At 40.2% G+C, this 14,672-nt stretch overlaps 1 protein-coding gene across 2 annotated transcripts; it reads right to left on the bottom strand.

Annotated features, from left to right (window-relative positions):
- Positions 1–7: 7 nt before the first annotated feature.
- Positions 8–14,630, bottom strand: LOC129827897 (insulin-like growth factor-binding protein 7). 2 transcript variants are annotated; one of them, XM_055889172.1, is made up of 5 exons: positions 14,157–14,627; positions 10,410–10,519; positions 7,715–7,822; positions 2,902–3,028; positions 8–2,168 (listed from the first exon to the last, which is right to left on the bottom strand). In XM_055889172.1, the coding sequence occupies exons 1-5, from the start codon at positions 14,572–14,574 to the stop codon at positions 2,146–2,148; spliced, it is 786 nt and encodes a 261-aa protein (XP_055745147.1). In that variant the 5' UTR covers positions 14,575–14,627; the 3' UTR covers positions 8–2,145. The 2 variants fall into 2 exon arrangements, with proteins under 2 accessions (XP_055745147.1, XP_055745148.1); XM_055889173.1 differs by lacking the exons at positions 8–2,168; positions 2,902–3,028 and adding an exon at positions 3,065–5,779 and having other exon boundaries at positions 14,157–14,630.
- Between the last annotated feature and the right edge of the window lie 42 nt (positions 14,631–14,672).

Genomic DNA, 14,672 nt, shown 5'->3' with positions numbered 1-14,672 from the left:
CCACAAGTAAATTTTTGTATTTATTAGTGATGTACAGCACCTGTCACATAGTAATAACATCTAGTGTTAGTAAACCATACACCAACGTGAATACAGCAAATTCATACATACAGCTTAAATCTGGAAAAACTACAAACATTTGGGGAAAGCAATGTCCGCTGGCCTCTTCATTGGAGTTGCAGACTTTTAGCACCGAAAGTGGATCTCTACATTCCATCATAAATCCTCCTTTTTCTACGCCATTTCATGCTTGTCGGTTGCTCAATATGCCCTACAGTACATCCCCAGACATCTGCCACTGTTTGGATTGGTAGCTAAACCCGTAGTATGCGAGTACTGGGATTATATGAATGCAAGAGTGTTCTGAGTTTGGTTTTCCTTCCTCTTATTCCTGATCACTCACTCCACACAATAGCTTTTGCAAAGGCATGTCTTTATGGCTTGTCAAGCACCATGTCAAGGGAAATAATGATTTGTGTACTTTTCAGGAGGTCCAAAAAATAACCTTGGTACATTAGGAAAAAAATTACATTTTTTTTTTTAATGTAAGATTTATTCAAATTCATATGTTTTTTCACATTACAATTTTAGTAAGGGTAATTATTTTAATCCCGGGTGTCTATGTTTCTGCCTTGCCCACAGGGCCGAACTACTGCATTTGTGGCCACCGGCCTCCATTTTTGGGGGGGTAATCCGTTAACTTCCTGCATTTCAAATTTTGCCATTGTGCAGATTTTTTGTTGTAGTTTTTGAGTGCTATTCTGCACATTTTGTCATGAAGCTAAGAGAACATGTTGCAGTTTTAAAGCTAAATTCCTGCAATTCTACACTTTTTGCCAAGGGGAAGGTATTTTCTTTGCTGTTTTATAGCTCATCTCATGCTTTTATTCACATTTTGCCATGAGGCTGAGAGAAAATGTTGCAGTTTTAAAGCTAATTTCATGCAATTCTACACATTTTGCTATCATATGGTAATAAAAAACAATAGGTCAGGGGGCACGCACCTGTTAATCTGTCCCTGCTTGGCCAACTAGTGATGGTCTTGCAATGTATTCTTTTTGCTAGAATTAAATGGAATAATTCACAAAAACAGTAAACTACATCAAAAAAAGATGGTGTAAGAGTGAAGCATGCACATGCAATTGTGTGTGTGTGCACATACACAGTGTACAAAACAGTAGGAACACCTGCTCGTCCTATGACACACTGACCAGGTGAAAGCTATGATCACTTGTTAAATCCACATCAATCAGTGTTAATGAAGGGGAGGAGACCGGTTAAAGAAGGATTTTTAAGCCTTGAGACTTGGATTGTGTATGTGTGCCATTCAGAAGGTGAATGGGCAAGACAAAAGATTTAAGTGCCTTTGAATGGGGTATGGTAGTAGGTGCCAGGCGCACTAGTTTGAGTGCGTCAAGAACAGCAATGCCGCTGGGTTTGTCACGCTCAACAGTTTCCCGTGTGTATCAAGAATGGTCCATCACCCAAAGGACATGCAGCAAATTTGACACAACTGTGGGAAGCGTTGGAGTCAATGTGGGCCAGCATCCCTGTGGAAGGCTTTTGACACCTCGTAGAGGCCATGCCCCAACAAATTGAATCTGTTCTGAGGGCAAAAGGGGATACAACTCAACATTAGGAAGGTGTTGTTAATGTTTTGTACACTGTGTACTTATTGATGAATGACTTGTGTGTGATGTCAGTGACAATAACTGTGTGTGAGAGGCCTAGATGACTCTTGTGGATGACTGTCTACAATACAGTGTACTGAATATCACTGAAAACTGTGACTTGTTACAGGTCCTGTGTGGCTCAGTTGATAGAGCATGGTGCTTGTAATTCCATGGTTGTGGGTTTGATTCCGATGGGGGACCGGTATGATTATTATTATTTTTGAAATGTATGCGCTCACTACTGAAAGTTGCTCTGGATAAGAGTGTCTGCTAAATGACAAAAATATTTAACAAATATTTAACAAACGGCAACGTTCTCAAATATAAATGTGATGGATCTCTGGAATGCTAATGGTTGCTGTTGGTCCTCTTTCTTAGTTATTGTACAGGTCTACTGGTGGGATGGTCGGGGCTTCTCCCTCTCCTGATCCTTCCAGGAGTCGCCACTGAGGCTCTACTGTGCTGAGACGCCTTACAGCTCATCATCCTTGGCCACTGGGAGAGAGACACACAGACAAGAGCACAATGACACATTGGGTAAGTGGATTTCTAGGGTAATGGTCCTTAGCTGGTCCTATTTATGACCAATGATAGGGGAGACCTATGTCTTATATGGGAATCTGGGGGAGACCTGAACACTTTGATCGGTTTCCATCAGATTTGTATCACATATCTAGCCCCGGTTCCTTTTTTAGATCACTGGTAATGAAGAGGTGCTTAGCTCTTGCAGGACGGAGAGCGTCCCTTGTTTTGAATAGTGTCCACAGATCACCAGGGTTGGAAGAACACCTAAAAGTAGAGCTTTCCTTTTGATATGAACGCATTTCTCACTCAAACATCCAAGTTCTTTCCCCTGGAGTGCAGATGTATAGGCAGTGCAGTGAGTGCATCTGTCAACGCTCGCACCAAGTTACACACCCAGTAACACGCGCTGCCTTGTCGAAGGCAACCATCAAGCCCTGTCAAGAGAGCAGCCAGGTGATGTGGATCAAGCTAAGTATGCACTCCTAAACATGTCAGGACAGAATGGGAACCACGGGCTAGCGGGCTTGAATTCCAAACAAGTCACACATACTGTACATACACACCCTTTGATTTTCCCTTTGAATACCTACAATTTCCCTTTGTATGTGGTAAATATCCCCCGTTGCCATATTGTGTGGGTCTATAGATTTAACATGAAACAGAGTAGAAATAGCAGTGAAATAGAAAAGGATGCGCTGGGTACCTTTCTTGACAGGGATGTCATCGATGGACTCCACCACGTGAATGGTGCCCACCGCTGAGGCCTCTCCCTTGGCGTTGACAGCGTGGCACTCATACGAGCCCGCCTCTTCCTTGGTGAGTGGCGAGATCTGAAAAGCATGGTGGTGGCGGTTATCGCCTTATCTGATTTTATCAGAACACGCAAGGCGACACAAACACAGCTTCAACTCTTCCTCCCAGCCAAGCTCGGCTCATTTCGACAGAGCAAGGGTGCCATTTCAATTGGAAAGAAGCGTTCTGGATTGTTTTATGGCTGTCTGACTGCTGTCCAGTGCTGGCTTGCACCTGTGTAGGTCTTTAGATACTTCTCACAAGTACAAACATATCATGGAAGATGGCCAATGAGTAGAAATTTTGAAATTCTATGAAGAAATTGAACGAATGTGATGTTTGACAGCAGGGGAGCAGAATACTGAGAGAGAAAGAGGGAGGGAGAGGGATAGATAGATCTAACCACTGAACAGGGCCCACCAATGTTTTTTGTTGATTTACTCAGACATGGAGGAAGGAGTTGCATGTGTATTAAACTCTCTTATGTAGAGGATCTGAACAAAACCAGTCAATGATTAGCATTCATGGATAACTTTGGAATGTGCCTCAAGTAATATTATTCATAAATAAAGTAATAGAATGTCAGGTATCTAATACATAACTCTTCCATCCTATGCTGAATTTCTACCTTCACTACCTCTGTGTGTGGGCCTTGAGGTATTTGACTGATTTGTTTCTGTGGGACAACCCACAAGTCTGTATGATAGCTAAAATGCTTTAAACTAACAGTGTTTCAAGTCAAGGTCTGATTTCACTATTACTGAAACAGGACCCAGGTGGTAAATACAAAGAACCAGTCCATCTAAAAAACTGGAGACCCCTTACACTGCAGTGTTGTGATGCCAAAATCTTAGCAAAATGCATAGAATTTAAACAGTATTTTGTCAGATATTATTCATCCTAATCAGACAGTTTTTTTTACATGGATGATACATTGGAGATAATATAAGACATGTACTGGAAAGACTATAGAACACTATGAAAAATCTGGTAAACCAGGCCTGGTAGTCATAGCTGGCCTTGAAAAGGCCTTTGATAAAGTACGACTGAAATGTATATATACATGCCTGGACTATTCTAATTTTGGAGAATCTCTTATACAATGGCTTAAAGTTATGTTTACTAACACCAGGTGTAAAATGGTAAATAATGGCTACTTCTCAAAAAGTATTAAATTGTCAAGAGGAGTAAAACAAGGTTGTCCACTATTGGCATATCTATTTATTATGGCCATCGAAATGTTCGCTATTAAAATCAGATCCAACAATAATATCAACGGGCTAGAAATCCAGGGCTTAAAAATAAATGTGTCACTGTATGCTGACATTTCCTGTTTTCTTTTAACCCTCCTGTTTTGTCTGTTTCATGTTAATTAATTATGTTTTCCCGGTCCAAAATTACCGCCCCATTATAGCTGTTTATAAATCCATAATATTACATATATTCACCTAATGTTGTGTTAGATCTTTTTATCAACTTCAGTTTTGAACTTCTATTTGCTATTTACGGCCTGTTATTTATGGCCTTTTTGAGTAAAAAAAGCATACATAATGTATGGATTATTTTTACTATAACAAATACTCAGATGAAACATATTGTGTATTTATCACAGACTACTTTGTGTCAAAGTTTAACAAGGACATTTGTTTTGAAACCATTTCAAATGTTTAAATTGTGGCAGGATTTTATGTCATCAACCTGGTGTATCTCGTATCCGATAACATTTTCATTTGACAGCCGACCCCTCCTCTCAGTTGGGGATGAAGATCAGGATAAATTCCCATTCTTTGACAGGAATGTAACAACAACCTCAGCAGGGCCCTCTTCCTCATCACTGGATTGTTCCACATCGGTTGTCTCTTGGTCTGGATCATATTCTGTGTTGTCTTCAACTTCTGACATTTCCTCCTCTAATGCATCTTCACTGTCAGTTTCCTGGCCTCTCTCCTCCTCATGATTAAGAGCCTCACATACAGTATATCATTTAGTCATTGAGCTGCCACATAATGAATTGTGAGCAAGGCCTCAAAAAAGCTTTATATACCAGAGCTGCGAGAAAAGTTCAATATATTATTGAAACAATGTTGCAATTGTTTGTGAGAATGCCAACAGGTGTGGTTCCTGTGGGGGAAAAATTATATTGGGGAAAAGTTCCTGTGGGTGTTGTCATGGAAGCCAAGTTGGGGAGTGAGGTGTGTGTGCTCAAACACACATGCATCTGGGGGTCTGGGAGAGGAAGTGTCCATCTGATGAATGGGCATGTGGCTTAACTCAATTTTATACACTAGTTGTAGTCTCACCCATTAATTTATAATGACCGGTCATTTTTGACCGGGAACACAAGTGTACAAGAGTTAAATAAAACACCCAAAATTTTAAGAAAATCATCAAAATGTATTTTGTGTGTTCAGATGCCCTGTGTGTGACAATCAGATTGAATGAACTACAGTCGTGGCCTAACGTTTTGAGAATGACACAAATATTAATTTTCACAAAGTCTTGCATATACGCCAGAATGTTATGAAGAGTGATCAGATGAATTGCAATTAATTGCAAAGTCCCTCTTTGCCATGCAAATGAACTGAATCCCCAAAAAACATTTCCACTGCATTTCAGCCCTGCCACAAAAGGACCAGCTGGCATCATGTCAGTGATTCTCTCGTTAATACAGGTGTGAGTGTGGCTGGAGATCACTCTGTCATGCTGATTGAGTTCGAATAACAGACTGGAAGCTTCAAAATGAGGGTGGTGCTTGGAATCATTGTTCTTCCTCTGTCAACCATGGTTACCTGCAAGGAAACACGTGCCGTCATCATTGCTTTGCACAAAAATGTATTCACAGGCAAGGATATTGCTGCCAGTAAGATTGCACCTAAATGCTGCCATTCCAGAGCTTGCTCAGGAATGGCAGCAGGTAGGTGGGAGTGCATCTGCACGCACAGTGAGGCGAAGAATTTTAGAGGATGGCCTGGTGTCAAGAAGGGCAGCAAAGAAGACACTTCTCTCCAGGAAAAACATCAGGGACAGACTGATATTCTGCAAAAGGTACAGGGATTGGACTGCTGAGGACTTTGGTCAAGTTATTTTCTCTGATGAATCCTCTTTCTGATTGTTTAGGGCATCCGTAAAAAAAGCTTGTCCGGAGAAGACAAGGTGAGCGCTACCATCAGTCCTGTGTCATGCCAACAGTAAAGCATCCCGAGACCATTCATGTGTGGGGTTGCTTCTCAGCCAAGGGAGTGGGCTCACTCACAATTTTGCCTAAGAACACAGCCATGAATAAAGAATGGTACCAACACATCCTCCGAGAGCAACTTCTCAAAACCAGCCAGGAACAGTTAGAACAGTCTATTTCTGGAAAGATCACCTTGATTAATTATTTAGTCATATCCCAGTTTACCTATATAGTTAAGACCCTACCTACACCCAACGACTTGTTTTTAAAAATGATATGAGCAATAAATATTCCAATTTATTTGGAACCGCAAGCCAGACAAAATTAAATGGGAAAATTAAATAATCTCCAAAATATCACTATTTTTAAAATAAACAATAGACATCTGGTTGCAATTTCAGTTTAATCCACCAGGAAAGTCAGAACAAATATTATGGTTAAACTTAAATATACTAACTGATTATTTAAAAAAAATATTTAACAGTACGATCTTTGTAAATTATATCAAAAATATGACTGGTTGAGTTATGTCACACATGCAGTTAACAAAAAGAGCAGACATTTACTATATATCTAAAATTGCAGCATTACCGTAAAAATGGAGGAGGCAAGTGGAAAGGGGAGAAGGTAAGGAACTTGTCTGTTGGCCCTTTATTAAAGACCAAAATTGGCTAAAGAAAATTGTGATAAATGAAATATACCATTGTAATTTAAGGACCAACACATTTACAGCTGCGCCATACAGGTTGCAAAATAGTTGGAAGGATATTTTTGATGTATGGCACATGGTTTTTGAACTGATATACAAAACGACACCAGATTCAGAATAAATTAGAGTTTTTCAATTTAAATTATTATGCAAAATTCTTGCAACCAATAGAATGTTATATATATATATATATATATATATATATATATATATATATATATATATATATATATATATATATATATATATATATATATATATGGGGGATACAACCATCCCAGCTCTGCAGATTTTGCTGCGAAGAGACAGAATCATTAGATCATAGCTCGTTTTTGGTCGCAGGTTCAGAAATGGCTGAAAGATTGCAACATTTACTTGGAAATAGCACTGCTGGGTGATTTTGAAAAGTCAATTGATCAATATAATAATACTCTTAGCAAAGGTGTTTATCTTTCATTTACAATCTGTAGAAACTATGAGAGGGGTTGAAGGTAGCTGAAGGCTGGGACTAATGTAAAATATACTGTCTGTGAAATGTATTTAGTATGGATAAGCTAGCTGGCAGTGGAAGCCTTGTATTGTTTTCCATTAGTTTACTCCAATTAGGGGAGGCGTGGCAGGGTTACAAAAAAAAAAAAAATATATATATATATATATACTTTTTTTTGTATATATACAGTATATATGGGGGATTGGAAATGATGCAGATAATTACTCTGATAGAAACCACTATCTAACTGCAATGTTAAAGCTGATCTACCCCCTAAAAAAATACAATAAAAACATTACAAAAAGTAGTGTGTGTGTTAATGTGTGTGTGGGGGGGCTGGTTGGACTCACCAAGACCCAGCCGGTGACCTCATGTTTCTCAGGTCCTCCACGGGTCTGAATGGCCAGGTTGTCTCTGTCTCCTGGAAGCAGCTCCATTCTCTGTTTTCCGCTGGTGACCTGGGAAAACAACCATTAACTTAATAACTAACTAATCGAATCAACCCATTAAAAGCATGCTGTGTGTGTGCAGCTGTGAAACTGAAAACATTCTACGCTTCAGCACAAGAGACAACTGGCTAAATCAAATGTTATTTCATGTAATCTAGGATTACATACTCTTTATATGACCTAAGCTCAGACACCGACATCTACAGCTATAAAAACACATGATATAAGCAAAGAAAAGAAAGGCTCACCTGGGAAATCAGTGGGACATAAAGAAAGAGACAACAGAGACATAAGAAAGTATTGAAACAGAAAGATGGATGTAACACATATAGAGTTGCAAAGGGAGGGTATATTAATTGAAACTTTCAACGTTTACCAGTAAACTACCAGAATTTAGGTATCTTTCAAGGATTTTATGTAATCTATCACAAGACATCTAGTGGCCCTTTTGGATACTTCAGATTATCACAGGTGTCTGTAATTATCTCTGGCCCTCGGCGTGGCCTAATCACATGTCAAATATCTGAAATAATTAAATAAGATTTTAAAATAAAAGAATACAGTGACAGCTGTAAAACATGATCCTAAATATAAACCATCAAGTTAGTGAATACCATTGGTGTTTTAATGAGGGTTTCAGCATGAAATATCCTTTATATTTATTTGTAATGGTGGCGGATGGATGGCACGACAATGGGTCTCAGGATCTTGTCACGTTATATCTGTGCATTCAAATTGCCATCGATAAAATGTAATTGTATTCATTGTCCATAGCTTATGCCTGCCCATACCATAACCCCACTGCCACCATGGGGCACTCTGTTCACAATGTTGACATCAGCAAATCACTCGCCCACACAAGGCCATACATGCCATCTGCCCGGTACATTTGAAACCGGGAATTGTTTGTGAAGAACACATTTCTCCAGCGTGCCAGTGGCCATCGAAGGTGAGCATTTGCCCACTGAAGTTGGTTACGACGCCGAACTGTAGACAGGTCAAGACCCTGGTGAGGACCACAAGCACACAGATGAGCTTCCCTGAGATGGTTTCTGACATTTTGTGCAGAAATTCATAGATTGTGCAAACCCACAGTTTCATCAGCTGTCTGGGTGACTGGTCAGAAGATCCTGCAGGTGAAGAAGCCGGATTGTGGAGGTCCTGGGCTGGCGTGGGTACACTTGGTCTGCAATTGTGAGGCCAGTTGGACGTACTGCAAAATTCTCTAAAACGACGTTGGAGGTGGCTTATGGTAGAGAAATTAACATTACATTTTCTGGCAACAGCTCTGGTGGACATTCCTGCAGTCACCATGTCAATTGCACGCTCCCTCCAAACTTGAGACATCTGTGGCATTGTGTTGTGTGACAAAACTGCACATTTAAGAGAGGCCTTTTATTGTCCACAGCACAAGGTGCACCTGTGTAATGATCATGCCGTTAAATCAGCTTCTTGATATGCCACACCTGTCAGGTGGTTGGATTATCTTGGCAGAGGAGAAATGCTTGCTAACAGGGCTGTATACAAATTTGTGCACAACATTTGAGAGAAATAAGCTTTTTGTGCTTATGGGACATGTACGGGATATTTTATTTCAGTTTCTGAAACATGAGACTAATACTTTACATGTTGCGTTTTATATTTTTTGTTCAGTGTAAATGGGTCAGATTTAACAGGTCAAGGCAAATCTCAGATCTAAGGGCACAGTTCAAACAAAGCAACATTCTGTTTAGCTGAGAGAGCGGTAGTTTGGGCTAATCGACTCAATAAAACAATGCTTACAACATCAAAACTTATATAAATGTAATCTCTTTCTCTCTCAGTGCAGGGATACCTGTTTTGGCCCATCTTGATTAAATATATGTTTTCATATTAAATCCTATATAGAGTGGTCTCTTGCTCTATTTTGAGAGTAAGCAAACAGTAGGTTAACTTCCTTGTCTGTCCAGGAATGATGAGTTGTGTTCTCCACATTGACTTCTTGCATCCTGGCTTTCCGTGGCCCTGTTTGTCTCCCCTCCCTTACCGTTTTCTTACATATTTTCTCAACCTCATTCCGAATTATCCTCATTAACTTTAGTATTTTTAGTGTCTCTTTAGTCTCTGTGAAACCAATGGGAATTTCATGCTTCTTTACTTTGTTTCCCATGAAGAATGTTAAGAATGTTAGCCGCTGACCGTGGGTATGAGTAAAGCCTTGACTGTAAAGATCAGATAATATTTAAGGATTTCCCCTCAAACCTCTCATGTCCTGTGCTATTGTGTCAGTGTGTGGTTAACAATAGCATGCTTCATATCCTCTATTTTCACATCTCTTTCATCCATTGTGTCCTCAAATGCAGAGCCCAAATCAACAATCAGTGGAAGGGGACGTATGAATAACTTGACATAGGAAAATACATTAACGACCTACCGTATGTACAGTTCTTTGGACCATCATACGAAACTACATATGGGAGTGTTTCTAGAACAAAAGATACCCATATAGAAAGACTTTTCTCAAAGCATGGAGCGATTTTTGATTTTTTTTGTACCACACCTGAGAAAAGTGTGGATTCAAAAGTACTAGAGACCTCACAATTGAACCTTCTGGTACCTTCTTCCAGGTGATCACGGGGGTGGGGATTCCAATGGCCTCGCAGCTCAGATACACCTGGGAGCCTGTGACATTGTAGACCTCACCAGGGGCCGTCACAATGACAGGTGCTGTGGAGGAGAAGAAAAAATAGAAAAAAGTGAGACGATTGAGTGGATTTATCATCTCCTTCAAATCAACCTGTAATGCTTATCTTTTAACTTGGGCGGAATCAGAGATAGCTTTGCTGTAATCCACTGGGACTAGCTGGTACAGGTCGTAAATTGTCAAAGCAGCAATATCCGAACTGAGAGATGTTCTGATTGATATGTGATACATGTATTATATAAATGAACAGATAGCATCTCCAGTCCTTTTAGCCATCCAGAAAGGAATGAATGTGCCTTTTTTTTTAGGTTAGTACAGTAAGTGAAGGAGTTGATGTAACATGGACCACATAAAAGAGTTAGAATGAATTCTGTTTAGTTAGGAATTTAGTGAAATATTAAGCATACTTTCTCCCTTTAGTTCTCTCATGCCAGTCAGAATTAGTTAAAAAGTAACTCTGGTTTTGCAATACGAACACTGAACATTACTGTCCTTGCCTTTCAAACATTGGGACAGGTTTTATGCGGATTTGCACAAATTCACAAATATTATTTAATCTGATAAACAAAACCTCTAGAAATGTGCTTGGCTAAAACAGAATTTTCTGTTTTTATGGATCAAGAAAATGTGTGCATTTACAGTTGAAGTTGGAAGTTTACATACACCTTAGCCAAATACATTTAAACTCAGTTTTTCACAATTCCTGACATTTAATCCTAGTAAAGATTCCCTGTCTTAGGTCAGTTAGGATCACTACTTTATTTTAAGAATGTGAAATGTCAGAATAATAGTAGAATGATTTATTTCAGCTTTTATTTCTTTCATCACATTCCCAATGGGTCAGAATATACATACACTCAATTAGTATTTGGTAGCATTGCCTTTAAAATGGTTAAACTTGGGTCAAACGTTTCAGGTAGCCTTCCACAAGCTTCCCACAATACAAGGGTGAATTTTGGCCCATTCCTCCTGACAGAGCTGGTATAACTGAGTCAGGTTTGTAGGCCTCCTTGCTCGCACACACTTTTTCAGTTCTGCCCACACATTTTCTATGGGATTGAGGTCAGGGCTTTGTGATGGCCACTCCAATACCTTAAGCCATTTTGCCACAACTTTGGAAGTATGCTTGGGGTCATTGTCCATTTGGAAGACCCATTTGCGACCAAGCTTTAACTTCCTGACTGATGTCTTGAGATGTTGCTTCAATATATCCACATAATTTTCTTTCCTCATGATGCCATCTATTTTGTGAAGTGCACCAGTCCCTCCTGCAGCAAAGCACCACCACAACATGATGCTGCAACCCCCGTGCTCCACGGTTGGGATGGTGTTCTTCGGCTTGCAAGCCTCCTCCTTTTTCCTCCAAACATAACGATAGTCATTATGGCCAAACAGTTCTATTTTTGTTTCATCAGACCAGAGGACATTTCTCCAAAATGTCATTTCTCCAACATTTCCCCAAAAAGTACGATCTTTGTCCCCATGTGCAGTTGCAAACCGTAGTCTGGCTTTTTTATGGCGGCTTTAGAGCAGTGGCTTCTTCCTTGCTGAGCGGCCTTTCAGGTTATGTCAATATAGGACTTGTTTTACTGTGGATATAGATATTTTTGTACCTGTTTCCTCCAGCATCTTCACAAGGTTCTTTGCTGTGGTTCTGGGATTGATTTGCACTTTTCGCACCAAAGTACGTTCATCTCTAGGAGACAGAATGCATCTCCTTCCTGAGCGGTATGACGGCTGCGTGGTCCCATGGTGTTTATACTTTCGTACTATTGTTTGTACAGATGAACGTGGTACCTTCAGGCGTTTGGAAATTGCTCCCAAGGATGAACCAGACTTGTGGAGGTTTACACATTTTTTCAGAGTGATTTATTTTAATTTTCCCATGATGTCAACCAAAGAGGCACTGAGTTTGAAGGTAGGCCTTGAAATATATCCACAGGTACACCTCCAATTGACTCAAATGATGTCAATTAGCCTATCAGAAGCTTCTAAAGCCATGACATCATTTTCTGGAATTTCCAAGTTGTTTAAAGGCACAGTCAACTTAGTGTTTACTTAATGTAAACTTCTGACCCACTGGAATTGTGATACAGTGAAATAATCTGTCTGCAAACAATTGTTGGAAAAATGTATTTGTGTCATGCACAAAGTAGATGTCCTAACCGACTTGCCAAAACTATAGTTTGTTAACAAGAAATTTGTGGAGTGGTTGAAAAATTTGTTTTAATGACTCCAACATAAGTGTATGTAAACTTCGACTTCAACTTTACATAACTTCACACTTCTGGCACATAATACTTTGTATGTGTGGCACAAGTGTGGACAGAAATGTAGCTTTACTGAAATCTTATTTTAGTTATGAAGACTAGGCTTTGGATGACAAGGGTTGCAAAGTGAAGGCCTCCTTAGAATGTTATGACACATGCCTATGGAAGATTGAATAGGGTTGTCTTCTCAATACTCCAACCCAAGGAATGGATATGATCATGACTATAATACATAAGCAGGGTCTCATATACTGTAGGTAGAGGCCCCTGTTATTTTGAGTTCCGGTGAAATTTACTGCTACCAGTTAAGTATGGTTAACAAAATCCTGAAATAGGCCTAGCTAATAGACCCGGTGAAAACAAGAACAACATGGAGTGGAGAGAGGAATGGTGGCCTTGAACTTGCACCTAACGTAGTGCTATCTTTGACCTCTCTGCGAGCCTTAAGGGCTGTTGGATATGGGCAAATTAGTCTGGGGCTTTCCGCGTGTGGTATGACTTTTTTTCTGCCAGGCAGCGTTTTTTTTTTTCACGTCCCGAACCCTTTCGCCTGCCTAATCCCGAACCAGCATGCAGTTGTAATTAATCATGTAAAGGTTCACTGAACTAAACACTGAAGCCAACGGGCTTTGCTGTAAACCAACAGCGCCTGTCTGTGTGTATGTAGGCGAGGCGCTGCTGTTTGATTGACGGCCATTCTCCTTTACAAAATGTAAAATCCCTCCCTTGGAGGGTGGAATTTCAGACATGTCTGTTCAGGGCTGTGGAGGGTGCCACCCCAGAGTTCAGACAAAGGCTTTCAGCCTATTCGGTGGCTGTCTTTAGTTAACTCTGGTTATTTTGCAAGGGTTATAGAGGTAGAGGATGATGTTAACCTTATCCACACCCAGTGGACAGTGCCACAGATTTTCCATATTTCTCAGCCAGTTCTTCTATCCAGTAACTAGAGACCACTCATGTCTCTGCATGGGTCCCAAGACAAATCAGTGCATTGTGGCAGTGATGTACAATAACAATGTAAGTTGATGGTGCATCGACAAGTCAAATCAATATAATTCAGAATCAGTTCATGCAAGGTAAACATTGACAAAAAATGAGATACCAGCAGTGATTAATACATTAACATAATTTACAATAAATTAATGGTTAATTAGCCCACTCAAGAAATCATAACGTTTTTTATTATAACTAAATTACTGAGGAAGGAGAAACATGAGTCAATATGAAAGTGAACCATCACACCAAAATGTAATATTTTAGGCACATTGGCTATCAGGCTAGAATGTATTTGAGCGAGATTCGAATTATTTTAGTGCCATACACAAAATATTAGTGTTTCCAAATATACAGAATTAAATTTCCACTATAATAGAAGTCTCCCCATTCTCACCTGTTGCACATTTTCCTTTATTCAGGACTTTTATTTCAGGCTTCTCCTCGCTCACCGCTTTCAGGCTGGCAACTTTCAAGTCGCAGCCAGTTTTATAGGTCACTCCATCGGAGCCACACACTTCGTATTTGGTCTTGCAGGCGCAAACTCCGAGCTTTGTCTTCTTGTCGCTCTTAACGCACTCCAGTCCAGAGGCGCAACGCTTGGCTGTGGTTCCGCGCCCCCTGCATGGCTCCCCCTCTCCAGCCGCGCAAAGTGAACAACAACCGCAGGAGTCGAAAATCGTGCCAGACTTGCAGCCCACCTCTGGAAGAGGGTCGCACAGACTGGGTTCACAAGCGCCACAACTGCGCGGCACTCGGTCCGCAAATGCGGACGCAAGTGACAACGATAAAACCACAGCGAAAAACACTAACATGTTGCTTGCTGAGTTTACAGTTGCGTTTCTGTATGTGTTCAGACTCCTACAGTGATCAGCGATTTTGTTGTAGATCAACCACGCCCCTAAACTCCATC

Source organism: Salvelinus fontinalis, chromosome 29 (genome assembly GCF_029448725.1).
Source record: "Salvelinus fontinalis isolate EN_2023a chromosome 29, ASM2944872v1, whole genome shotgun sequence".
Taxonomy (NCBI): domain Eukaryota; kingdom Metazoa; phylum Chordata; class Actinopteri; order Salmoniformes; family Salmonidae; genus Salvelinus; species Salvelinus fontinalis.
Note: the sequence above shows the minus strand (reverse complement) of the source record. Positions and strands in the feature narration are given on the sequence as shown.

Excerpts from the sequence above, each read along its gene's own strand:
- LOC129827897 (XM_055889172.1), bottom strand. The coding sequence starts at position 14,574 with ATGTTAGTGTTTTTCGCTGTGGTTTTATCGTTGTCACTTGCGTCCGCA. Across the intron at positions 7,823-10,409 it reads CCGTGATCACCTGGAAGAAG|GTCACCAGCGGAAAACAGAG; the intron begins GTACCAGAAGGT and ends TTGTTTTCCCAG. Across the intron at positions 3,029-7,714 it reads AGGTCACCGGCTGGGTCTTG|ATCTCGCCACTCACCAAGGA; the intron begins GTGAGTCCAACC and ends CATGCTTTTCAG.